Consider the following 27,799-nt stretch of genomic DNA (forward strand, 5'->3'; position numbering starts at 1 on the left):
TATTTTTATACAACCATCCATTTCATAAATGAGAGACATTATAGATGTGAAAAACGTGGTTGTGACTTGTTTTGGGGAATCTAAACATTTTGCGGGCCTTGCCACTAGCCTACAGGTCATTGCAAAATATGATATGCTGTTCTAGATCTGTGAATAAGAGATTGATAAATTGAGCTAGTAGATGGAGTGTTAGTTTGTATTCTATTTGGTGACAAAGCATCCTTCACTCATGCTGCTTTACATACCCTCGCAAAACGGACCATCCTACCGATCCTTGACTTCGGCGATGTCATTTACAAAATAGCCTCCAACACTCTACTCAGCAAGTAGAAAGAGGAGGAAGGGAAGCGCTACTAAGGTACACAATAGTAAATGTTGGTAGACAGAAGGTGCTCTTTGGTAAAAGGGTTGAGTTGGTCTTCAAAAAGAAAGGAGGACCAAGGCACTCTTCATATAATTAATTAAAATGCCTTTATTAGTATGGCATGTTCAATAGAAACAATGTTTTTAAAAAACCGACGCGTTTCGGCTGCATGGCCTTCATCAGGGTGTACAAAGAAATAATCCAATGTTCTCTGTTTAACAGCTTTTCCAATTAACCCTAATTATAAGGGGGAGTGGTTAAAATTGATTGGACACACCTAGTAAGCAATAGTATACACACTTTAAATTGAAATGCTGTAGCTATGTTATCATAAAAATGTAACTCCAAACTAGAAGTATCAGAACACTTAGAAAGGTAGTTCCAACCCCAAATATGTCTGGGCGAAGCGCCAAGAACAAGAAAGCAATACATTCCATAGTACACTAGAACACAGCAAAACATGAACAACAAGAGTCTAAACATAGCTGAGGGCAATAGAGCAAAAATATCCACTAGATGACAGCAAATGTACCCATCACAACCCTACAGGAAGGGTGAGAAATCCATATCTTCATTTAAACCCGGGTATTTAGTGGCCTGTAGTTTGTAAATCCAAAAACTTAAATTTAAACTTAAATTTAAAGTGTGTATACTATTGCTTACTAGGTGTGTCCAATCAATTTTAACCACTCCCCCTTATAATTAGGGTTAATTGGAAAAGCTGTTAAACAGAGAACATTGGATTATTTCTTTGTACACCCTGATGAAGGCCATGCAGCCGAAACGCGTCGGTTTTTAAAAAAAAACATTGTTTCTATTGAACATGTCTGGATACCAGTCTTTTTAGCTAACATTCCACTCCTTGACATTCCTGTCATTTGCACAAAGAGACTGGCCTTTCGGAAATCTTCAAATATGAACATTCTATCTAATAGCAGAACGGAGACAGCAACCAGACGAGGTTTCTGTGTGAATCATCAGCGATTAGAGTGTTATGCTTCAGAATGAAATCATGAGATGCTGTAATCACTCAGGGCAGTGGGATTAGAATTCCCTTTCACACTGAATTGTCAGTTGACTTTGATATGCTCATTACAAATGGCTCTGGCTGGTCAGTGCCATTCACTGAGGTTCTGGTGGAAGTTTATGGTGCTTTTGTTATGCCCTGTAGTAGCTGAAAGATTTTATTTGCCAAAATAAACAAAGGCACATTTTGTTTCTTGGATAACAAAAGTCTGTCCACCAACACCCTAACATTTGAAAATACAAAAAAAAATATATATATATTTAATAAAGCCGTTAGCAAATTCTGCAACTTGTATTCATGTCAAAAGAACATGAATTTGAATAGAAACATGTATTTCTATAAGGTGAATGTCTGCAATAAGCTCTTTGGGGTTTTCACGGTTTTAATGTCTATGGGTTTTCAGTGGGGGTACCATTGCGTCCAACGTATAGCCTACAGTGAAAGCGTGCCCAGTGCCACAAAATAATATTATAAAAAACGTGTGATTGCAGCGACACTTCCGCCTCGGTCATAAGGAAAGTTGAACTCTTCCTGCTTTTTACCTGCAGTAAAAAGTAGGATATGCATACACATCCTTGCGAAGTGTTCCGTATTATCAATAGAGGCCATGAATGCAGCTGAGGGGAAGAGTTTGGTCAACAACTAATCTGTTTAGAAGCGCAGTGTAAAATACAGGCAAGGAAGTGAGGCGGGCACTTGAAACTTAAACGATTGTTGTGTTTTGGAAGTTCCAGTCACTCCCTAAATCGCCTATTAACAATGGGATGCTGTGGCAGTTCAGAGGTAATCGGGGTTCGGGATATTTAAGCCAAAACTAACTAGCTAGACATTTTTGGATTTGCCAAATGAGTTGCTAACATTATCTGTTTGGGATATCCATTTTAGCTACGAACACGTTGTTGTCGACTGTAGATATTTCGAGGCGTTGTCTGTACTATATGTAGTTAGCCATAGTTGCTTACGTTTTAAACAACGGGCTACTTCCGTGTGTAAAAAGTCGCTTGTATGTTAATTTGGGTGAAACGAAGTTATTTAGTCAATTACAGTACAGTAGTTGATGTGTGTGAAAAACTGACTTGAGCAACAACAAAAAAGCACGCCCGGTTAAACCAGTTTCGCGCATGCACCAGGTGTTCACAGATTACGAATTTGATTTTCTCATTTGTATTTGTTAGCAAAAGCAGCGCGAGTGGAAACCATTGGAGGATCGAAGCTGCACGGATATTCCATGGCTCATCATATTCACATTGTTCTGTATCGGAATGGTGAGTTTGTTGTGATTTCTTTGTAGATGACCATGGGCGCGTTCGAGCGGATCGCTTTTGTCAAGACGATAACTAACCCTGGTCACGTTATTATAAAAAGTGTCCGACTTGGGACTGCATGACTTTTACAACAACCGTGTCATCAAAGGTCATGAACTTTCGACTGCAGTCGACTGGACATTTTTTCAGTTGCTCCTCACCACAGATTGTCCATTCTATTGACCAGATACTCTTGTTGCCGCTCTAATGAAAATTACATGTCTTCAAAAATGGAAAGCAGTCAGGAGGAGGCAAGATCAGGTGGGACCATTCTAGCCAATGAGGGGGCAGATACGCGTGTGAAGGGGCACAAGTTACCACAGCCACAAAGTGTATCGTAAAAATTCATGAAAACAAACATTTGTATTTTGGTCTTAATTTAAGGTTTAGGATTGGGCATAAGGTTAGCAGTGTGGTTAAGGATGAGGTTTAAAATCACATTTGAAGAAGATACATTGTAGAAATAGGCAGGGTTTATGACTTTGTGGCTGTGTTAATTAGTGACTACCAGGCACAACTCTTAATAGTTGCCTGGATGTAACGTGGCCTAATTATATAGGTACACTCATAACAACCTAATTATTACAAAACGTATATTCAAGCAAATAAGCCATAACATTTTTTGTCAATGACATTTGACACAAGTTACATGCTGGAGAAGACAGACTTTGGACCCATGTATCTCTCTTGCTTCGCCTCTTCCTCTCTGTCCTCACCAACTGCAACTTGAATTCGGAACCAAAGCATTGTGGGAGACAACCTTCTGTTTTTTTTTTTTTTTTAAGCAAGAGGCACTTCATACTGATTATTGTATTTATCAGCATAGTTCAGTGCTACCCTGATATTTGTTTTGTGCTTTGTCATGATGGTGATGATAAAGGTGATGATATTGTTTTTAATGGAAGCTGCTTCCCCTGTAGGCCTGTATCGCTGGTTTCTCCATTTCCACGGGAGCTGCATCCAGGCTCATCTCTGGCTACGACAGCTACGGTAACACCTGTGGTCAGAAGAATGGCAAGATCGAGGGTGTCGAGCTCAGTGGCCGGGATCAGACCAACAACAAGTAGGTCGCGTTGGAAATGTGGAACATCTTGAGATGGATGCTTACCAGTTATTAGCCTATCATGTAATAGCAAAGTAATAACAATGTTTTGGTTGAGCTGTCCACTCCCATGACAATGTAGGCTCAGCAGGTTATGACTCCTCTCTCCTAGCCTGGTTAAACCAGACAGAACGTGGCCTTCACCATTTGTTCAGTGTGATTTAACCAGGCTAACTCTCTCCCTCTTCCTCCCCACAATCGACAACCCTTTGTTGTGGTAGTTTAACACGCGCCATTTAACATTACCGGTGCACAAACACGGATTTCATCATTTGGTAATCCAGTTTGCCATTTATACTCTCTTGCTCATCTGATGCAAGGCCTGTTAAAGCCTGGATGCTCATTTGTTTTGCTGATGGGTTAACCAGTGAGATCAGTGGGTTACAGAGGATTATAAATTGGGGGGTTCAAGCCCTGAATGCTGATTACCACGGGCATGACAAAACATGTATTTTTACTGCTCTAATTACGTTGGTAATCAGTTTATAATAGCAATAAGGCACCTCGGGGATTTGTGGTATATGGCCAATATACCATGGCTAAGGGTTGTATCCAGGCACTCCGCGTTGTCGTGCGATAGAACAGCCCTTAGCCGTGGTATATTGGCCATATACCACACCCCCTCGTGCATTATTGCTTAATTAGCTTGCCAGCACTGGGTGTTACTGTAAGACACTTTACTCTAAATCTTCCTATACTCACTTCTTGTTACCTGTGGTCAGAAAAGACTGATGTGGGTCTGAAATGGCACCCTATTCTCTATATAGTGCACTCTTTTTGACCAGAGCTGGGGTCAGTAATAGTGCACTAGGGAATAAGGTGCCATTTCACATGCAGCCTGAATGCAGCAATGTTCTGCATTAATTCACGCCCGTGTCCTTTTTTTGGAAGATATTCAAATAAATTATTCAAACGTGATTCAACTTTTTTTGAGCTGCTCGTCCAGTAAGTTTCCATTCTAGCAGTCTCTAGGAACAGTTTCAATGAGACAATGGGCTTTGTTTCATAAGCTGGGCTGGTTGCCCATTGACGTTTCGAGTGAGGGGCAGCAGGGGCGTTTTGGCTACAGAGATTTGACTGACTGATAAGTTGTATCCCACATCACATTTTACACAACCTACATCACAAAGTCTACTTTGAAAATATACTTAGGAGAATTTGCAATTTATTGTATTGCAAGATGGAAGAGAACATTCAAGAATGTTACTCAAATGTGCAGATGTCTTACTTGACTTGGGCCCTTGGCTTCCTTCAAGGAGCATGTTCCATTGACAAATACACTCCATCTCACTCTTTTCAGGATGTTTTTCTACATCCCTACATCCTTATTGAAGTCCTGTTCTTTGACCTTTTCCAGGTATGTCTTCTTCCTGGACCCCTGCAACATTGACATTCTTAACAGGAAGATCAAGTCCATGGCCCTCTGTGTGTCCAGGTGTCCAGACATAGAGCTCAAGACGTACACCGACGTCAAAAAGTTTGCGCTGCAAAATGGTGAGCGTTCCTCCTGCTCTAATCCGTACTGTATGCAAATGAATGAATTACACAATGTTTATTTCCTATTTCTCCTCTTTACTTAGGGTCGGAGCTCTGCTCGTACGACATCCCAGTCTCCAAGTATCCAAGCCACGGCGAGAGATCCAAAAAGTGCCCCAAACTCCCCGTGCCACCAAGGTACAGTCCTTTTTTTTTTACCAGTGTCAAGTCAACAGCGAGTAAATATAATGACACTAGCGAGACTATGCTGATGATACCATTTCCCCATCCTCTCCCTTCGTGCAGTAATTCTCTCCCGGTGTTCCACCGCTGCACTCCTGTGGACATCTCCTGCTATGCCCAGTTCGCTGAGGCCTTCGTCACCTTCGTCAGTGACAACAGCATGCTGCACAGGGTCATCGCCGGGGTGATGGCCAGCAAGGAGATCATCATGGGCCTATGCGTGCTGGCTCTAGGTACTGTACATCCTAAAGTGGCATTTTATGTTCTAGCTGTCTGTATAGCCTCGTAAAGCATAATAGTGTATATCCTAAATGACTTATCTCTCTGTATACTGCTTGATTTAATTGTGCCAAAGAGGCCTCTGCTCTCCACCTAGAAAGTTGTGTTTCCTGAGACAGGGTCAGGAAATGATAACAGGAAATGTCTCCAGGAGAGCTGACGGCATCCAGGGCTCTACGCTGACTTTTTTTTTTTTAAGTAGAAACATTTAGGAGCACACATAGAAATTTAGGAGCACACAGAAATTTAGGAGAAAGATTTAGGAGCACACGTAGAAATGTAGGAGGACAATGGAGAATATTTGACGTAACAAGCTGTTTTTTTTGTAGTAATAGTGCAAGCATGACAGTCATGAATCTGCGCTCAGTGTATTCTCCATGGTACTCGGGCTGCAGGGCAATGAAGTAGCCTAATTATTCCAACAAATATCATCTGGGTGATTTTCATTCTAGGTGCACTGGTTCTCCTAAATAAAAATTCCAGGTCACACAGCAAAATATTTAAGCGCATATACGAGTAAGAAGGTTGCACTGTAGAGCGCTGGCATCCAAAAGAAGTACATGAAACATCACACAATTATGCCTTATGGTTCAATAAATATAGCCGTTATACAATAATAAGGCATTTTTTTGTCATGACAATAGCATCGTTTCATATCTTTTATTTATATCCTCCTCTGTCTGTAGTCCTCTCCATAATCCTGATGGTGGTGATTCGCTACATCTCTGTCGTGCTGGTCTGGATACTCACCGCCCTCGTGGTTCTGGGCTCTATAGGTAAGCTTCCCGTTCATTTGGCTCTCAAACGTCTCTTCCTTCATTCTGTAGTGCTTAAAAATGTATGAAGAAACATGTATTGTAGCACATTTCTTTTCTAAAGCCTGAAAGGTCGCCTACCATTATGTCAGATTGTGAAATGTGAGTTCAAATACATTTTACCTCACAAAATTAGATTGCTTGTAAAAACGCACTGCAAAAATTGAGCATGGACCAGAATGAGCGCCTCTCCTCACAATCCATTGTCCCTGCAGTGAGGAATTACCATCTCCAGATAATGTTTTTCCAACTGCTCTCCGGATCATTTTTCCCCAACTGCTTTCCGGATAATCTTTGTAGGGAGCTCAATAAGAAGTAGTAGCAGTATGAAAATCAGGGAGCCAAATGAACTGTGTGTTTCAGGTGGGACCGGGGTTCTGTGGTGGCTCTACGTGGACCACAGGACGAATCTGACCGACCAGACTGGTACCTCCCCAACACCCCAGCAGCAGGTGGCCGCAGACAACGTCCAAGCTCTGCTGGTCTACGCCATCTTTGCCACTGTCTTCACGGTACGTGTGTGTGCTTGTTGCCATGTGTTGTGATTCCTGTTTAATATGGGTAAGGTGTGTTGTGAGAGTGCATGGAGGGTTTATATTGTACTGTGTTATCAAGTATTTGCTCTTTCAGTAACAAGAAAAAGCCTGATGTTGACAGACAGGCAAGCTTTAAGTCTGGAAAACTGGAAAACCTGACCAACGCTTTTGCAAAAATGTGTCTTGATTCTGCAACTATAAAAGCCATAGTTTCTTCTGTAACACAGACAGAAATGACCTGACCCACATTTACATTTTAGACATTTAGCAGACACTCTTACAGATTTTTCACATAGTGGGCTCGGGGATATTGAACCAGCGACCTTTCAGTTACTGGCCCAATGCTCTTAACCTCGCGGCTACCTGCCGCCCCACCATTCCGAATCAGTGTTTTCCACAAGTACCTGGAGTAGCCAGACAAAGATAAAATCTACCCATACAGGCCCCCCCCAGGGGGTCTGGGGTGACTTGCCCCACCTAGGTTTGCTATTTTATGTTGTTGTTGTAGAACAACCTATATTTTGCTGGCCTGAGGTACATTCGAATGCCTTGAAATACACAGCAAAATTATTGAATAATTTATTAAATTTAACTTCCAAATTTGGAAAATTTGTTGTAGTACTGTGTTAACGTACGTGATTTTATAATTTAAATGACAAATGTATGAATTCAGTGTATTATTAGTAGTTTTGGATATTGTCCAGGCCTAGGCTTATATGATCAGGACTATTTTCTAAATAAAATACCATTATTATTATTTTTACATTTAACCTGTTTTCTCTTGAGATTGAAGTCTTATTTACAGTTTTACTGCAAGCTATGAAATGCCACAATGTTTGTTCGTCAAATTATATATTTTATTCAAACAGAAAAATGTAAATAGCCCAATGCCCACGTTATCTTGAAAAATAAATGAAAGGTGGCTGTTAGCCTTATTGTTCATATACAGTGTAAGTTGATTTTGACTCCTCGTTAACACTTAGTCTAAATTACCTGGGACGTGCAAATTCACGGCTCTACGCTGACATGTTTTACAAGGAGCACACAATTAAATTATTTGAAGAAGAGTGTTTTATGATAAATTACTCTAAAGTGTATGAATAAAAGGTTTTTGAGGTGTTCCATGCTCAATAAAGTACAATCAATGTACCCTCTAATATATGACTCACATCTGAGACAAACATTTTCAGCTGCCACTTTAAGGGGCGGGCCTTTACCGTGGTAATGTTGGGATTCACATTTCTGTTTGTCTGAGAGATAAGATTCCCCCGACATCCTTTTGCTGGTAGCAGTTGAACAACCTAGTGTGTGTGAACAAACCGATGTAAATAGCCCAAAAACATGAGGACAAAGTCACACTAGTACACTTTTGGGTAAATTCGACCAACTTCTATGCCTGTGAACTTCTAAAAATTTATATTTCAGAACCGCACTCAGTGTGCACAACACTCCAGGCACTGTTGATGTGGTCCAGGCACTGTTGCTGTGCGCGAGGTGGGATATATAGGATTCTAAGTCATACCACAGATTCTCAATTGGATTGAGGTCTGGTCTTTGACTAGGCCATTCCAAGACATTTAAAAGTTTCCCTTAAACCACTCGAGTGTTGCTTTAACAGTATGCTTAGGGTCATTGTCCTGCTGGAAGGCGAACCTTCGTCCCAGTGTCAAGTCTCTGGAAGACTGTAACAGGTTTTCCTCAAGAACTTCCCTGTATTTAGCGCCATCCTTCAGTTCTGACCAGTTTCCCAGTCCCTGCCGATGGAAAAACTTCCCCACAGCATGACGCTGCCACCACCATGCTTCACTGTGGGGATGGTGTTCTCGGCATGATGAGAGGTGTTGCGTTTGCGCCAGACAGCGGTTTCCTTGATGGCCAAAAAGCTAAATTGTAGTCTTATCTGACCAGAGTACCTTCTTCCATATGTTTGGGGAGTCTCCCACATGCCTTCCGGCGAACACCAAATGTGTTTGCTTATTTTTTTCTTTAAGCAATGGCCTTTTTCTGGCCACTCTTCCATAAAGCCCAGCTCTGTGGAGTGTATGGCTTGAAGTGATCCTGTGGACAGATACTCCAATCTCTGCTGTGGAGCTTTGCAGCTCCTTCATGGTTGTCTTTGGTCTCTTTGTTGCCTCTGATTAATGCCCTCCTTGTCTAGTCTGTGAGTTTTGGTGGGCGGCCCTCTCTTAGCAGGTTTGTTGTGGTGCCATATTCTTTCCATTTTTTTATAATGGATTTAATGGTGCTCTGTGGGATGTTCAAAGTTTCGGATATACTTTTTTAGAACCCTGATCTGTACTTCTCCACAACTTTCCCTGACCTGTTTGGAGAGCTCCTTGGTCTTCATGGTGCCCCTTGCTTAGTGGTGTTGCAGACTCTTTCTCTGTGTGTGTGTGTAGTGTATGTATGTATGTATGCATACATACATACATACATACATACATACATACATACATACATACATACATACATACATACATACTGAGATCATGTAATGGCACACAAATCATACTTACCACAGGTACGGGGAGGCGGGACTGACAGCAGACTGTCACAACGTATCTTCCGTGTCAGACTACCTGCCATCAGTTTCCCTGTCACTGTTTACTTTGTGCCTGTCCCATCAATAGAAAACTAGAAGATGCATATTGTTCATTCTAGTGGGAGAGGGCTTGGCTGACTTTTATTCTGACTAGCAAATTGAAAAGTAGCCTTGTGAATTTAAGTGGAAAAAGTAGCCGGCTGAAAATGAGTCTGTAATCTGCCGTTTAGCAGACAGTCGGCACTAGTGGAAAACACTGCATTCCCGCCATTCCTACATACTCCTATCTTCATTTGATAACTAGCACTGCGTAAATGTATTCACATCCCTATCCTATAAGTGATAACCAGCATACAGTGCATTCTGAAGGTATTCAGACCGCTTGACTTTTCCCACATTTTGTTACGTTACAGGCTTTATTCTAAAAATGTTTTTTTTTTTTAATGGTCCCTCATCAATCTGCACACATTACCCCATAATGACAAAGCAAAAATAGGTTTTTAGACATTTTTTCACATAAAAAAAATATATGAAATATCACATTTACACAGGTCTTAATTTGTAAATCGGGAGGTGCCGGAACAAAAAGTGAGCACAAGAGGGGGGTGACCTGGGGAGCTCTGAGGTACTATTTTGCTTTTTAATAAAGCATTGCATGCTTATCGCATTTGCGTAGTGGCATAGAGCAGTAGAGTAGAGGTACTTGCAGAAGGTGCACACATTGGGAACATTTTTCCCAAACCCTAGGCTACTAAAGATCTGCCTTTTTATAAACGCATTTCATGCAATTCTACATCATTTTACATGACTGGAGACTTTGGTAGAATATTGTATTGAATCCATCATTAGCCTAGACCTAGGTGTGAGGAGACATTGTAGGCTACAATGTGAGGAAGAAATTATAGTCCTAAAAATGCTTTCCAGTTTCACTCACTTGCCCAATGATGCACAGCTTACTCGCTGGTGATGGCAGATAGGCTTTTGGCACAAGCGCATCTCTCTCTCTCTCTCTCTCTTTTGTAAAATCATATTTGGAAGTTACCCAATATTTTGGTAGCCTACAGGATAGTCTTCTCTTTTCAGCAGGAGCCATTTTCTTTCCAACCTGTGTTTTCCCTCGATTGTATTTGAAATACTGTGAAAGGCCTGTTTTGTCTGGCATGCTGTTTTTTCACTGACAGATTTGCTGCGTGTTCCCGACTGTAGGCTATTCCTTGTTATTGGGCTACAATCCACAGCTAGACAATAAACAAATAAGTTATTGATCCTCTGTGGCTAAATTCTAGGCATTTTCATGGTGTAGTAGGCTGTTCTGAATGATTTCCTTTATTTCTGACAGACCGCAGTAATTCTATAACTTTTGGCTTATTTATTTCAATTTATCAAGGGTGCTGAAATGATGAAGTGCAACAATGGCGAGATGAGTTGCAGGCTCGTGTCTATCAGAACAGCGAGAGGGAGAGAGATCATAAAATGTTAATTTCATTGTAGTTATGTGAGGGATACTGGCGCGCTTCTCACACAGCCACGCGTTGGTCTCAAACAGGTTACAGTGTTGCACACGCCATAAACCCGGATCGGCCCAACCTGAATCAACTCTTAGAATATTAGGCCCGGGCTGAAAATGTAATTTTTCACATTAGTTTTTTTGTTGTGGGGGCAGGAGAATTAACAAATATTTAACTTGAATTAACTTAGATTGCTTTTTGTTATGATCTTTACATTGCAAAAAGTGGGGAGAGAGAAATTATGCCTCGAGATGTACCGGATCCAGCCAAATAGGTTCCGGGAACAAAATAGTCCAAAACGGAGATGTGCCAGTTCTGGATCAAATTAAGCACTGCATTTACATAAGTATTCAGACCCTTTACTCAGTACTTTGTTGAAGCACCTTTGGCAGGGATTACTGCCTTGAGTCTTTTTGGGTATGAGGCTTCAAGCTTGGCACACCTGTATTTGGGGAGTTACTCCCATTCTTCTCTGCAGATCCTCTCAAGCTCTGTCAGGTTGGATGGGGAGCCTCGCTGCACAGCTATTTTCAGGTCTCTCCAGAGATGTTTGATTGGGTTCAAGTCCGGGCTCTGGCTGGGCCACTCAGGGAAAGTGTCCCGACGCCACTCCTGGGTATTCTTGACTGTGTGCTTAGGGTTGTTGTCTGCTCTGGAGCAGGTTTTCATCAAGGATCTCTCTGTACTTTGCTTCGTTCATCTTTCCTTTGATTCTGACTAGTCTCCCAGTCCCTGCCGCTGAAAAACATCCCCACAGCATGATGCTGCCACCACCATGCTTCACCATAGGGATGGTGCCAGGTTTCCACCAGATGTGACGCTTGGCATTCAGTCCAAAGAGTTCAATCTTCGTTTCATCAGACCAGAAAATCTTGTTTCTGAGAGTCTTTAGGTGCCTTTTGGCAAACTCCAAGCGGGCTGTCATGTGCCTTTTTACTGAGGAGTGGCTTCCGTCTGGCCACTACCATAATGGCCTGATTGGTGGAGTGCTGCAGAGATGGTTGGGCGGCCAGCTCTAGGAAGAGTCTTGGTGGTTCCAAACTTCTTCCATTTAAGAATGATGGAAGCGAATGTGTTCTTGGGGACTTTCAATGTTGCAGAAATGTTTTGGTACCCTTCCCCAGTTCTGTGCCTCAACATAGTCCTGTCTCGGAGCTCTACAGACAATTTCTTCCACATCATGGCTTGGTTTTTGCAAATGTGGGACCTTATGTAGACAGGTGTGTGTGTGTGTGTGCCTTTCCAAATCATCTCCAATCAAGTTGTAGAAACATCTCAAGGCTGACTAATGGAAACAGGATGCACCTGAGCTAAATTTTGGATCTCATAGCAAAGGGTCTGAATACTTCTGTAAATAATTCTGTTTTATTTATTATAAACATTTCTAAAAACCTGTTTTTGCTTTGTCACCATGGGGGATTGTGTGTAGATGAGGATTTTTATTTAATCCATTTTAGAATAGGGCTGTAACGTAACAAAATGTGGAAAAAGTGAAGGGGCCTGAATACTTTCCGACTACATCACATCGTGTATATACCATTTTCAGGTGATCCTGCTGCTGCTGCTGTTCTTTATGAGGAAGCGCGTGGCACTAACCATCACCCTGTTCCACGTGGCGGGTAAGGTGTTCACTCACCTGCCTCTGCTGGCCCTGCAGCCCTTCTGGACCTTCCTCAGCCTCATGCTCTTCTGGGTGTCCTGGCTCGGTGTGCTCCTCTTCCTCGGAACCGCAGGTCAGAATAAAATACAACTTTGTCACATTGTGAAAGACAGTTTTGTTAATGTCCTTATTTTCGCCTTTCAACAAGATGTTTACATCTAAATAGACCGTTTTGGCGAGTATACCATTTTTTTTTTTTTTCAGATTTGTTCCAATTATTTTATGCCCCGTAAAGATTAAGGTAGTGGACTTGCGTCACTATTGAAAGTTTGGATACTGTACGTGTGGAGTGTTTGGTTCACTTCATCCTGCTAGTGATGTGATGATTAACCATGTAGATCCTATTAAATTACTTAATGGGCTATGTCATGAACCCTCAAAGTTCCATAATGGGGTGAAATGGCAGCCAACTTGGTCAGGGAGAAATCCAAAACCAGTTTAATTAGAATAAATGGCAGTAGAGGCACTTGATGCACTTCCTGACTTTTACTTATGCAGGAAAATAAAAGTAAGGTATGTATTGCATCAGAAATTGTGTAATGGAATTATAGTCAACCTCCAATATTGTCATATAAATACAATTTCTAAGTGTTTTATACACATTGTCTGTACAAATAGCCTCTCAAATATATGTAAACGGACCATAAATGTCTCATATTTTGTTTTCTTAGAAAGCTATGAGTGCTATTATGAGTACATTTACATGCACACTAATAATTCATTATTAAACGGATTATGGCAGTAAGCTGTTTACATGACGATCTTATTTCTCCATACGCACAAAAAGCTTATTTCTCAAAAATGTTGTGCACATATTTGTTTACATCCCTGTTAGTGAGCATTTCTACTTGGCCAAGATAATCCATCCACATGACAGGTGTGGCATGTCAAGAAGCTGATTAAACAGCATGATCATTACACAGGTGAACCTTGTGCTGGGGACAATAAAATGCCACTCTAAAATGTGCAGTTTTGTCACACAACACAATGCCACAGATGTCTCAAGTTTTGATGGAGCGTGCAAAAGCTGTTGTCAGAGAATTTATGTTCATTTCTCTACCATAACCCGCCTCCGACGTCGTTTTAGAGAATTTGGCAGTACTTCCAACCGGCTTCACAACCGCAGACCACGTGGAACCACGCCAGCCTGCCCAGTAATGTGAAATCCATAGATTAGGGCCTAATGAATTTATTTAAATTGCCTGATTTCCTTAATTGAACTGTAACTCAGTAAAATCATTGAAATTGTTGCGCTTATATTTTTGTTCACTGTATTAATCTGACTATCCACCATAATAATTTTATTGTGTGCATGTAACCATGCTCAATATCAGTACTTGTTGCGTTTACAACTTGTCTAAGGCCCATCATCAACTGATTTGAGCCAGTGTAGGACTGTGGATTGACCGCATTGTTTGAATGGAATGTTGGCATATTGTCAGTTAATTAGAAACATTTACACATACAGTGCAGATAAATTCTTCACATGCATTGTTTTACACACTATCTTATCACAGCGCTGGCAAACCATGGTTGACCAACATAAGGTTTATGTCCATCCTAATTCTATGTGATTAACACACTCATGGGACATTTTGGAACTGAAAGCGCATGGCTGGAGTGGCATGACTCAACGCCAACTCTTATTTAGATTCTTGGGTCAGTCTGGTGCTGTGGGTGGCAGCTCGGGCACACAAAGACAAAGTCTCTGAAATCTACCCACGACATTCACGATCTCCCTCATCAACAAGACCACCACCAGAGAAACCTCAATTACAACAAAGCATCGTGTTTTTGTCGACTTTGTCTGCCTACTATTTCCCTCTGCCTGCCTTTTTAGCTGTTCCTGGATGTTATTCAGATGAGAGTTTGACAAACTAGATGACATTAAAAAAGAGGGTCCATCAAACTCATCTGTGCTGCAGTGTTTGTTGTTGCAAAATGGTGCCATCTTGCTGTCTTATATTTGACTCCAATCAATTTATGAGTTAAAATATTTTCCATCAAAAATCTACCAGGAGCTTTCCAGGCACAAAATCATGATCCTTGAATGCCTTGCAGATCAGAGATCAGCCACCCCTAAACCTGGCTGTAGGGAACCCTGTAAAGAACGAGAAGATTGACCCCTAACCTTAGCTGTGTGCCCCTACAGGCAGCCCTGTGCAGAGTGAAGAGGCAGGGCTGGTGGAGTATCGTATGTCTGGCCCACTCCAGTACATGGTGTGGTACCACGCTGTGGGCCTCATCTGGATCAGTCAGTTCATCCTGGCCTGCCAGCAGATGACCGTGGCCGGAGCTGTGGTCACCTACTACTTCACAAGGTCAGGCGAGAGTGTTGTGATGAAATGTAGTACATGTAACGGCATGCTTGTGATGTGTTCACGAGTCCAAAATATCGTTTTTTTTTCTGTCAAATACATTAGCTGCACTTAATTGAGCTTGCCTGGTGCATTTGAATCAATGGAATTGTCCCAAAAGTGCAAAGTACACCCATGTTAGCTACAGTACAGTGCCTGCTTTATTGGTCCATTTGTATGGATAATACTATTTTAAACCCAAGTCTGTCCTGTATCAGTTAATTTGACTATTTCCAACTCTTCTTCTTTTCCTCTGTCCCGCGGTGGACATCAGGAATAAATCTGAACTGCCCATGACCCCCATCGTGTCATCTATGCTGTGTCTGACCCGCTACCACCTGGGCACCGTGGCCAAAGGCTCCTTCATCATCACCCTGGTGGAGATCCCTCGCCTCATCCTCACCTACATCCACAACCAGCTGAAAGGAAAAGTACGTCCTTTATCTCATTCAGCTATGTCACCTACGTCCACAATCAGTTCAAAGGCAGAGTATGTAGGGTGTTCACGTACTGCTCTAGAATGTTGAGAAAAACGGGGCAGCTCAAAAGGGTTCAACGAAATGAATGTCAAAACGTAGTTTTCTTTGCACTATGTCATTATAAATCACATAGAATGATTCATTCTATTGTTCTCTACATTATAACCTTAATATACTTTTTATTTTATTTCATACTGAGACTAGGGTCTCTTTTACAGATGATTCCTGCATAAATACGTCAAACATATACAACATTACAAAACATATGAAGAAAAACATTTATCAACTACAGTCGGAGACCTCTATTACTCTGAACTAACCAAGGGGGACCGGAACATCTCATTTCAGAGAGCTCTGGAAGTTGTTCCACATAAAGGGCACAAAAAAATAAAATCAGCTTTACCCATCTTTGTGGAGACCGATGGGCCTCCAGGGTAATCCAAGCCTGGTACCGGGTTCGGTCATTTGGAAATTCCCTTTTGACCCACATTCAAAAGTGTCATACAAGCATGATGATCAATACATAGGAAGTTTCTGCATGAGTGCTTTGTAAATAAACATAAGAAAATGCTGCTCTCTCCTTACATACAAAGAGACCCAACCCACTTTTTGATACAAAACACAATGGTGAGTTCTAGAACCATGACCAGTAATAAACCTGTCAGAGGAAAGCCCATAAAATTGTCAGAGACTCCAGTCACGTAAGTTATAGACTATTTTCTCTGCTCCCGCTCGGCAAGCGGTACCGGATCGCCAAGTCTAGGACCAAAAGGCTCCTTAACAGCTTCTACCCCCAAGCAATAAGACTGCTGAACAATTAATCAAATGGCCACCAGACTATTTACATTGACAACCCCCCTACATTTGTTTTGTACACTGCTGCTACTCCTTGTTTATTATCTATGCATAGTCACTTCACCCCACCTACATGTACAAATTACCTCAGCTAACCTGTATCCCCGCACATTGCCTCGGTAACGTTACCCCCTGTATACAGCCTCGTTATTGTTACTTTTTATTATTTTTAACTTTTAGTTTATTTGGTAAATATTTTCTTAACTCATCTTGAACTGCACTATTGGTTAAGGACTTATAAGTAAGCATTTCAAGGTAAGGTCTGCTGGACGCTGCTGGCAAGGTCTGTAACTTTTTTAACAATATGGACAATTCTCTATTGAATGGACATATTTGTATAAACCTTGAATGAATGAATTAATCATTTTTTGGGGTTAACACCCTCCTCTTATGTCAGTCACTTAAAAAGGATGTGACAGTGTTTTAGCAACATGAAATGTTATAAATATCTGTTCATATACACCCCCAGGAAGGATATGACATCTTTTGTTTACATTTTCTGACAAGCGACCACTTAGATATGGTTATTTTCATACTTGCATAGAATGTTTGGGAATGACGTAGAGTAAGGCATTTGTGAAAATGTCATTGTGGTAAAGCGACCGTGCGTTTGGACAATGTAATAGACACGGCATAAAACCTAATAACCAGGAAAACCTGGTTCAGTCTGCTTTGCAACAGCCACTGGGAGACAAATCCACCTTTCAGCAGGACAATAACCTAAAACGCAAGGCCAAATATACACTGGAGTTACTTACCACGACTACATTGAATATTCCTGAGTGGCCTAGTTACAGTTATGACTTAAATTGGCTTGAATATCTATGGCAAGACTTAAATTGCTGTCTAGCAATGATCAAGAATAATCTAGAATAATGGCAAATGTTGTACAATCCAGGTTTTCATAGCTCTTAGAGACTTACCCATAAAGACTAACAGCTGTAATCGCTGCCAAAGATAATTCTAACACCATTGACAAAGCTGGTTGAACACTTATCTAATAAAAATATATTAGTGATTTATTTTCCATTTGTGTGTTCAGAGTAGCAGTCAAAAGTTTGGACACCTACTCATTTCAGGGTTTTTCTTTATTTGTACTATTTTCTACATTGTAGAATAATAGTGAATACATCAAAACTATGAAATAACACATGGAATCATGTAGTAACCAAAAAGTGTTAAACAAATCTAAATATATTTGAGATTCTTCAAAGTAGCCACCCTTTGCCTTGATGACAGCTTTGCACACTCTTGGCATTCTCTCAACCAGCTTCACGAGGTAGTCACGTGGAATGCATTTCAATTAACAGGTGTGCCTTGTTAAAAGTTAATTTGTGGAATTTCTTTCCTTAATGTGTTTGAGCCAAGCAGTTGTGTTGTGACAAGGTGGGGATGGTATACAGAAGATAGCCCTATTTGGTAAAAGACTAAGCAAAGAGAAACGACAGTCCATTACTTTGACTGACCTTCATGTCTTAATCTCATTTATTGTATTACAGTTGTTAATTTTTCTTCCACTTTGACATTAGAGTATTTTGTGTAGATTGTTTATCAAAAAGAATGACAAATCCATTTTAATCCCATTTTGTAACACAATGTGGAAGAAGTAGAGGGGCGTGAATACTTTCTGAAGGCGCTGTATGTCCTTTATCATTCATCCGTTTGAGTGTTTGTTGCCGGTCGTTCCAGTAGCTAGCTGCAGCGAACTGAAAAGAGGAGCGACCCAGGGATGTGTGTGCATTGGGGACCTTTAACAGAATGTGACTGGTAGAACGGATGTTGTATGTGGATATTGAGGGATGCAGTAGATATCTCAGATAGAGGGGATTGAGGCCTACGAGGGTTTTATAAATAAGCATTAACCAGTGGGTCTTGCGACGGGTATACAGAGATGACCAGTTTACAGAAGAGTATAGAGTGCAGTGATGTTTCCTATAAGGGGCATTGGTGGCAAATCTGATGGCCGAATGGTAAATAACATCTATCCGCTCGAGAGCACCCTTACCTGCTGATCTATAAAAATGTCTCTGTAATCTAGCATGGGTAGGATGGTCCTCTGAATCAGGGTTCATTTGGCAGCTGGGGTGAAAGAGGAGCCATTATGATAGAGTAAACCAAGTCTAGATTTAACTTTAGCCTGCAGCTTTATGTGCTGAGAGAAGGACAGTGTGCCGTCTAGCCATACTCCCAAGTACTTGTATGACCTGACTACCTCAAGCTCTAAACCCTCAGAGGTAGTAATCACACCTGTGGGAAGAGGGGCATTCTTCTTACCAAACCACATGACCTTTGTTTTGGAGGTGTTCAGAACAAGGTTAAGGGTAGAGAAAGCTTGTTGGACACTACGAAAGCTTTGTTATAGAGCATTTAACACAAAATCCCGGGAGGGGCCAGCTGAGTATAAGACTATCATCTGCATATACATGGATGAGAGAGTTTCCTGCCTGAGCTATGTTGTTGATGTAAATTGAGAAGAGTGTGGAGCCTAGGATTGAGCCTTGGGGTACTCCCTTGATGACAGGCAGTGGCTGAGACAGCAGATTTTCTGACTTTATACACTGCACTTTTTGAGAGAGTTAATTAGCAAACCAGGCCAAAGACACCTCAGAGACACCAATACTCCTTAGCCGGCCCACAAGAATGGAAGGGTCTACCGTATCAAAAGCTTTGACCAAGTCAATAAAAATAGCAGCACAATATTGCTTAGAATCAAGGGCAATGGTGACATCATGGAGGACCTTTAAGGTTGCAGTGACACATCCATAACCTGAGCGGAAACCAGATTGCATACCCAAGAGAATACTATAGACATCAAGAAAGCCAGTCAGTTGATTTATTTACAAGTTTTTCCAACACTTTTGATAAAAAGGGCAAAATAGAAATGGGCCTATAACAGTTAGGATCAGCTTGATCTTCCCCTTTAAATAAAGGACTAACTGTGGCTGCCTTCCAAGCAATGGGAACCTCCCCAGAATGGAGATTGGCTTGGTGATGATAGGGGCAGCAACCTTAAAGAAGAAAGGGTCTAAACCATCTGACCCAGACGTTTTTTTGGGGTCAAGTTTAAGGAGCTCCTTTAGCACCTCGGACTCTGTGACTGCCTGCAAGGAGAAACTTTGTAGCGGGGCAGGGGAAAAAGATGGAGAAGCATCGGGGCTTGTCGCGTTACAAGGGGTAAGAGATGAGGAAATGTTGGACGGGCAGGAGGGCATGGCTGAGTTAAATAGGAATCCTGACTTAATGAAGTGGTGATTTAAAGAGCTCAGCCATGTGCTTCTTGTCAGTAACAACCACATCATCAACATTAAGGGACATGGGCAGCTGTGAGGAGGAGGGTTTATTCTCCAGGTCTTTAACCGTTTTCAAGAACTTCTTGGGGTTAGACCCACAGAGAGAGACCTGCTCCTTAAAGTAACAAACGTTGGCCTTCCGGATAGCCTGAGTGCACTTATTTCTCATTTGCCTGAACGAGAGCCAATCAGCCTGAATATGCATGTGCCGAGCCTTTCGCCAAATGCAATTCTTGAGGTGGAGTAACTCCGCAAGATCACGGTCGAACCAGGGGTTGAACTTGTTTTTAATTCAAATTTTCTTTATGGGGGCGTTTGTTAACAATACAATTGAACAGATCAAAAAAGAAGGTCCACGCGTCTTCAACAGAGCTGATTCTATACCATTTTACAGAGGCCAGTTCATGAAGGAAGGCTTGCTCATTAAAGTTTTTTAGCAAGCGTCTATGACAAATCAGGACAGGTGGTTTCACTGAGCAGCCATTACGAACACGGGCTGTAAAACAGTGATCACTAAGGTCACTACAGAAAACACCAGACTGATACCTATCAGGATTATTTGTGAGGATAACATTGAGGAGAGTAGCCTTTTCTGGCTGTTTGAAGTCCTACCTTGTGGGATTGGTGATTAATCTGAGAAAGATTTAGGGAGTCCCATTGCTTTAAGACCTGGTCAGGTGATTTTAAGCATGTCCCAGTTTTGGTCACCTAGCAGGACAAATTCAGACTTAGTGTATGGGGCCAGGAGAGAGCTTAGGGTACAGGCCGGTGCTGATGGAGGACGGTAGCACCCAGCAACAGTCAACAAAGAGCTATTTGAAAGTTTTAATGCTTAAAACCAGCAAATCAAATTGTTTGGGGACAGACTTGGTGGAGACAACTGAGCACTGAAGGTGATCCTTGGTAAAGATTGCCACTCCCCCACCTTTGGAAGATCTGTCTTGCCGAGAAAGGTTATAACCCGAAAGGTTAACATCAGTATTCAAAACACTCTTCCTGAACTACGTCTCAGTAATGACCAACACATCTGGATTGGAGCTGTGAACCCACACTTTCAATTGATACATTTTAGGTAATAATCTTCTAGTGTTAACGTGCAGAAAACCCAGGCTTTTACGAGAACAGGAATCAGTGAAGCAGATATCGGAGCACAAGTCAGAATTGGGGTTAGCAACAGTAGATGGGCCAGGGTGTACATGCACATTTCCAGATATCATCAACAGTAATACAATCAAGGCACGGCATAGTACAGGGAGAGATCTGCAGTGCTGATTTATGACATCTGAATGTGCATCAGATGGCAACAAGATTACATTGTACAGCAATTTCATCAGGTAACATGAATACAAAGCTGGCGAGAGGTGGTTAGAATAGGGAGGCCAAAAGTCTGTGTAACCAATAGTCAGAGTCCCGAGTGTGGGAACAAACAGTCTGTCCCACATTTTCACGTTACACAATTTGCTGTGTTACAGCCAGAACTCAAAATTGATTAAATTGAATGTTTTCTCACCCTTCTACACACACACATAATAATGACAAAGTGAAAACAACATGTTCTTTAGAAATTATTGAAAATGTATTGAAGTACAGAAAGATCTAATTTACATAAGTATTCATACCCCTGAGTCAATACTTTTTAGAAACACTTTTGGCGGCGATTACAGCTTTGAGTCGTCTTGGATATGTCTGTATCAGCTTTGCACATGTGGATTTGGGGATTCTCTCCCATTCTTCCTTGCAGATTTTCTCAAGCTCTGTTAAGTGGTGGTGAACAGCAATCTTAAAGTCTTTCCACAGATTTTCAATGTGTTTTAAGCCTGAGCTTTTGCTGGGCCTAACGACTTTCACATTCTTGTTCTGAAGCCATTCCAGTGTTGCTTTGGCTGTAGGCTAGGGGTCATTGTCTTGTTGGAGCTTAAATCTTCAGCCCAGTAGAAGGTAATTTGCACTGTGAAGCAGGTTCTCATCGAGGATTTGCCTGTATTTGGCTCCATTCATTGCTCCCTCTAGCCTTACCAGTCTCTGCCGCTGAAAAGCATCCCCATAGCATGATGCTGCTACCACCATGATTCACGGTGGGGATGGTGTTAGACGGGTGATGAGCTGGGCTGGTTTTCTCCAGAGATAGTGCTTTGCAGTCACGCCAAAGAGTTACATTTTTGTCTCATCAAACCACAGAAACTTTTGCCTTATGCGCTCTGTCTTTCATGTGCCTGTTTGCAAACTCCAGCCATGCTACCATGTGCCTTTTTTTCTCGGGTTGCTTTTGTCTGGCCGCTCTCCCATCAAGCCCATATTGGTGAAGTGCTGTAGAGATTGTTGTCCTTCTGGCAGGTTCTCCCATCTCAGCCAAGGAACTCTGTAGTTCCTGTCAAAGTGGTCATTGGATTCTTGGTCACCTCCCCGACTGAGGTCCTGCTTGCCCGGTTGCTCAGTTTGGTTGTATGGCCTGCTCTTGGCAGAGTCTGGGTAGTAACCATATATATATATATTTTTTCTCCCAATGATGGAGAAACTTTCAACACTCTAGAAAGTTTTATATCCTTCCAGATATATGCCTCATCACAATTCTATCTCGGGAGATCTATGGACAGTTCCTTAGACTTCATGGTATACTGTAGTTTCTGCTCTGACATGCACTGTCAACTACCTTTTTTTTATATAGACAGGTGTGTTTCTTTGTAAATCATGTACATTTTAATTGGTGTACTCCAATCAAGTTGTTGTGACATCTCAAGGATGATCAAAGGAAATTGGATGCACCGGAGCTCAATTTGTAGTGTCAATGTGAAGGGGCTTGAATACTTATGTAAATGAGATTCCTGTTTCATTTTGAACATATTTGGGGGAAAAAATCAAACTATGTTTTCACTTTGTCATTATGAGGAGAGGAGGACTGTGGAACACAGTCCAGAGTCCATTCTCAGGGCTCAGTGTGATTTTCCCCTTCCTGTCAAAGGACTCTCTGGCCGCTTTTACATCCCAGTCAGTCTTCCCCTTAACCATCCTTTACAAGGGTCATGGCATAACAATCAAACCTTTTTTGGATTGTCAGGAAGATTCTGTGGTGTGTTTCAATGTCTTACTTGTTTCCCATCTTCAGACCGGATGAGTTTGGGATATGCTGTATCAGGGTCCAGAGTCACATCCACTGCATACTGCTGAATCCTCTTCAGTTTGACTTCAGGCAGCTTCTCCATCTCTTATTCAGTGTCTTCTCCAGCTCACAGTCCCCACACACGGATCGCTGTGAACACTGAGCTCAGTGATTTCCTGCTCCAGCTCTTTAATGAACCCTTCAGCCTGCCTCTCTACTGCTTTCTGCTTCTCCTCAATCACCTCAACAAACTCAGCCTGGTTTTTCTCAATGGAGCACACCAGAGTACTGAAGAACTGCACACACTCTGCTATCTGTCTCTCTGCGTCACTCTTCCTCTATAGGGACAGTGTCATGAGTCTTGTGGTCTGCCTCAGTGCAGAACTGACACACACATGTCTGGTCATGCTCCAGGAGTCTTTCGTGCTTCTGACAGATCCTGTCTTCCAGGTTCTCCACAGGGTCGACCAGTTTGTGTCTCTTTAAGACTGGGGCTATCTGATGAGGCTCCAGGTGAATCTCACAGAAAGAAGCCAGACACACCAGGCAGGACTTCAGGGCCTTGCGCTTCGTCCCAGTGCAGACGTCACAAGGCACTTTTCCGGGTTTGGAAGGGGACTCATCTTTACCTTTGTCTCTCATCCTTTTAAAATTCTCTACAACCTATCTGTATGTTGTGTTGACATGAAGCTTAGGTAATCTGTAGAACTTCTCCTGACTCAGTGGACATTGGCACAGGTCCTTGCTATCCCAGTACTTTGTGATACAGACCATGCAGAAGTTGTGTCCACATGAAGTGGTGTTTGGCTCAGAGCACTGGAACTGCTCTTCAGAATGCTTGAGGAAGCCATATCTAGAGAGAGCGCAAAGTCGAAACTGTAAAGAATAGTTTAGTTTTTTTACTGCAAACACTCTCTTAAATACTTCAGATCAAAATACTAATAGACTCCAGCTCCAGATTTATAATCAATCAATCGATAATGCATTAAATATGAAGGCTCCCGAGTGGTGCAGCGGTCTAAGGCACTGCATCTCAGTGCTAGAGGCGTCACTACAGACACCCTGATTCGATTCCAAGCTGTATCGCAACAGGCCGTGATTGGGAGTCCCATAGGGCGGCGCACAATTGGCCCAGCGTCGTCCGGGTTTGGCCGTGCAGGCGGTCATTGTAAATAAGAATTTGTTCTTAACTGACTTGCCTAGTTAAACAAAGGTTACATTTAAAAAATGTTTTTTTTTTTAAGTTGTTATTTTTAATTTAAATGTATATATTAACAGAGCTTTTTCTGTAATGACTCTGCTCTCAGTAGTTTTAGTGCCATTGTCAACAGGGCATTAAGGAACACTAACCAATCTTGATTCAAGTTGTTTAACCCTACAACATACAGTAGAAATTAGTAAATTGACTAAATATAGTTAAACATAAGTACTATAGATAAAGAAAACAGGAGATTACCATAAACTGTACACAGGTAACATTTCTTCACCCATCCCACCAATCTCTACTCACCTGTGTCTGTGTAAAAGAGTGTGGGCGTGTTCTCAGATTTTTTTCCACCTGTGCTGTAGTATCAAAAAAACACCAGAGAGTCAGCGTCTTTTAGGAGACTTTTCTGAAGAGTTTGAGGGCGTTTGCTCGTGTGTGTTACATACAGTAGTAGGTATATCCCACCCAGTGCTGCTCTGGAACAGAATGAACTCTTCACGTGGCTGATGTGCCGTTTTAAACATTCTCGCTTTCACTTATACCAACCACCAGTTTGTCAAGCCAGACAATGGGTGGAGAACTAAAGCTCAATGTATTTTCTGTTTGTAGGAAAATGCCTGTGCTCGCTGTATGTTGAAATCCTGTATCTGCTGCTTGTGGTGCCTGAAGAAGTGTCTAATGTACCTGAATCAAGTAAGTGTTCGATCAGAATCAGATTGATTGTCATCTGAGATGTTGATTAGGTCATATCATTGACGGCAATCTATTTGACAAGGGAGACTCGTTCCGAGAGGACAGCAGTCACACATTGTTATTGATGATACTTCTGTCTCTTTTTTGTCTGTTTTCACCACAGAACGCGTACACGGCGACAGCGATCAACAGCACCAGTTTCTGTACGTCGGCGCGGGACGCCTTCGCCATCCTGGTAGAGAATGCCCTCAGAGTGGCCACAATCAACACCGTGGGGGACTTTGTCCTCTTCCTGGGAAAGGTAACAGCCGCACAGCGACGCCATTTTAGGATTGTTTATTGTCTGTTCATTATTTGTGTGCATTTTACAAGCATACCAATACTATTCAATCTATCACTGTCTCTCTCTCTCTTTTTCTCTATCTTTGTCTCTTTCTCTTTTCTCCCGTTCCCTCCCTCCTTTCTCTTCATCCGTATGTGTGTGTGTCCAGGTACTGATCGTCTCCTGCACTGCGTTCGTTGGCGTATTGTCGCTCAACTACCAGCGGGACTACACGGTGTGGGTCCTGCCCCTGCTCATCGTCTGCCTGTTCTCCTGGCTGGTGGCCCACTGCTTCCTGTCTGTCTTTGAGATCGTGGTGGACGTGCTCTTCCTCTGCTTCGCCGTGGACACCAAGCACAACGACGGCAGCCCCGGCCGAGAGTTCTACATGGACAAGGCCCTCATGGTGAGGGGAAGGGAGGCTGGGTGGATGGGAGGCTATGGCTGCATCCTGATTCTCCACCTGTCATGGATTTAAAAGGAATGGATTGGTGTATTCACAGATAATCCATTATATTGATTAAATACTCAAGTGGCCGCTCTAACAATTAAAATAAATGTGTTAAAAGCAGTCGGGACCATTCTAGCCAATGAGATAGCAGATACGCGAGTGAACAACAGGCACAACTCCGATATAAAGTGTTTTTTCTTGAAGTTTCCAGGATGTCACGTGTCCTACTTAAATCAGTACAATCGTAACAACCTAAGCGTTACGAAACTTCCATTTGATCAAATAATCCTCGCGTAGTAAATAATTCTACACTCATTGACCTCGTAAAACTCTTAGCTTGATGAGCGACAAAAAAACTAAAAACACCATCTGCTGGAGAAGACAAATGTTGGGCCCAGTTATCCATCTCACGTCACCTTTTCCTCTCTGCTGTAATCGTTGGCTAGAGGGAGTTTCCACCATTTGTTAAATTCATACTGTGCCGCCTTTGGTAGAAGGTGGAGAATCGGGACATAGTATATGTCTCTGTTCCATTATCCACACTAACATTCCAATGTATCAGGCCATACATTCTAACTGGTATGCTAATGTGGCTAATGGAACATAGCCTTTGTTTTTACCCAGTGCTACTTTTACTACTTTTCTATATGGTGAATAGTGATTGTGCACGTATTACACCAAACTCGCCTTGTTATCTCGACACGCATCACACAGTCTCTCTTCTTTCTCCCTCTACCTCCCTCTTTAGGAGTTTGTAGAGGACAGTAAGAACATGGCGGGAAGGGATCGGCCCGAGGCAGATGGAGACGGTGCTGAGATGAAGCCTATGGTGAGTTAACCAAACTTTTCCAACAGAGAATACATTAATTTACCTCCATAATCTAGAGTCATGTACTCAAAACGATGATGCTGATGAAGACGAGTGAAGTTTAACACTCCATTTGTTTATTGTTGTAGACTCATGGAGGAGGGACTTTCGCTTGACCAAACCAGAAGACGGAAACCAAAAGGCGTTCCTAACGTTTCCATGATATCACTCCAGTCCCACAACTACAATATTTCAGATAACCTGTTTGTTAATTTATGGCACATTTTACATGACTGCTTCGTTTTTTTTTTTTAAGCGCAATATCTTTTTGTAACACATCCATCAAGAATATTGTTAATGTAGTTTTGTGCTATTGTACAGGCTGTAGATTTGGTGTTTTGTAGTTTAGCTTCTTGTGTGTGGAAGTGTTGTGAGAGATTCAAATGCATCATGTCATCACTGTTATTTTTTTAAAACTACTAATATTGTACACCACAAGTGTTTTGTATATCAATGTCTTTTTAGGTTGTGGTAATGAGGATCGTGGTCTCTACTAACGCTGCATTGGTACATCTAATACAATTGTGACGACAAACTTGCATAACAGATGATCAACAGGCACTTTTCTCTATGGGAAAACTCCACCCCTCAATGTATTTTGACCCTGTTGAAAGATTTCCTTTATGGAATAGAATAAATATTATTATTTTTTTGCATTTTGGAGAAATGAAAAGCCAGCTTCCAATGTTTACCATAAATGAAAATCCCTATGTTGTGGTAATATTGAGTCATTACTCCTGATTGAGTTTGTAATACTGTATCCATAGAAAAAGTGATTCCCTATAACTGTATCTCTATTCATGAATGGGAACAGAGTTTTAACCCAGAATGTTTTGGATAACATTTTTATGCAGAGAAATAAAACAACAAAAATAAAAAATGTCCACCTGTGATTGTGAGAGCTGTGGGCAACAGAGGATCAGTTCTAATACGGACATGGGTTTGTGTCTGGATGCCATTAAGATATCCACTCGGGAGAAACATTCAAACAAAATACCCAATAATAAAAACTAATATATATATATATATATATATACTGCTCAAAAAAATAAAGGGAACACTTAAACAACACATCCTAGATCTGAATGAAAGAAATAATCTTATTAAATACTTTTTTCTTTACATAGTTGAATGTGCTGACAACAAAATCACACAAAAATAATCAATGGAAATCCAATTTATCAACCCATGGAGGTCTGGATTTGGAGTCACACTCAAAATTAAAGTGGAAAACCACACTACAGGCTGATCCAACTTTGATGTAATGTCCTTAAAACAAGTCAAAATGAGGCTCAGTAGTGTGTGTGTGGCCTCCACGTGCCTG

The 27,799-nt window shown here is 41.7% G+C and overlaps 1 protein-coding gene across 1 annotated transcript; it reads left to right on the plus strand.

Annotated features, from left to right (window-relative positions):
• Positions 1 to 1,890: 1,890 nt before the first annotated feature.
• Positions 1,891 to 27,357, plus strand: LOC115191883 (choline transporter-like protein 1). The gene is made up of 16 exons (XM_029749879.1): positions 1,891 to 2,174; positions 2,567 to 2,656; positions 3,616 to 3,758; positions 5,155 to 5,291; positions 5,378 to 5,471; positions 5,580 to 5,749; positions 6,482 to 6,571; positions 6,974 to 7,122; positions 12,743 to 12,929; positions 15,009 to 15,177; positions 15,488 to 15,644; positions 24,751 to 24,834; positions 24,998 to 25,135; positions 25,326 to 25,562; positions 26,356 to 26,436; positions 26,565 to 27,357. The coding sequence occupies exons 1-16, from the start codon at positions 2,151 to 2,153 to the stop codon at positions 26,589 to 26,591; spliced, it is 1,977 nt and encodes a 658-aa protein (XP_029605739.1). The 5' UTR covers positions 1,891 to 2,150; the 3' UTR covers positions 26,592 to 27,357.
• The last annotated feature ends 442 nt before the right edge of the window (positions 27,358 to 27,799 follow it).

Source organism: Salmo trutta, chromosome 4 (genome assembly GCF_901001165.1).
Source record: "Salmo trutta chromosome 4, fSalTru1.1, whole genome shotgun sequence".
NCBI classification, from domain to species: Eukaryota; Metazoa; Chordata; class Actinopteri; order Salmoniformes; family Salmonidae; genus Salmo; species Salmo trutta.

Excerpts from the sequence above, each read along its gene's own strand:
- LOC115191883 (XM_029749879.1), top strand. The coding sequence starts at position 2,151 with ATGGGATGCTGTGGCAGTTCAGAG. Across the intron at positions 5,472-5,579 it reads AAACTCCCCGTGCCACCAAG|TAATTCTCTCCCGGTGTTCC; the intron begins GTACAGTCCTTT and ends CCCTTCGTGCAG. Across the intron at positions 15,645-24,750 it reads ACAACCAGCTGAAAGGAAAA|GAAAATGCCTGTGCTCGCTG; the intron begins GTACGTCCTTTA and ends TTCTGTTTGTAG.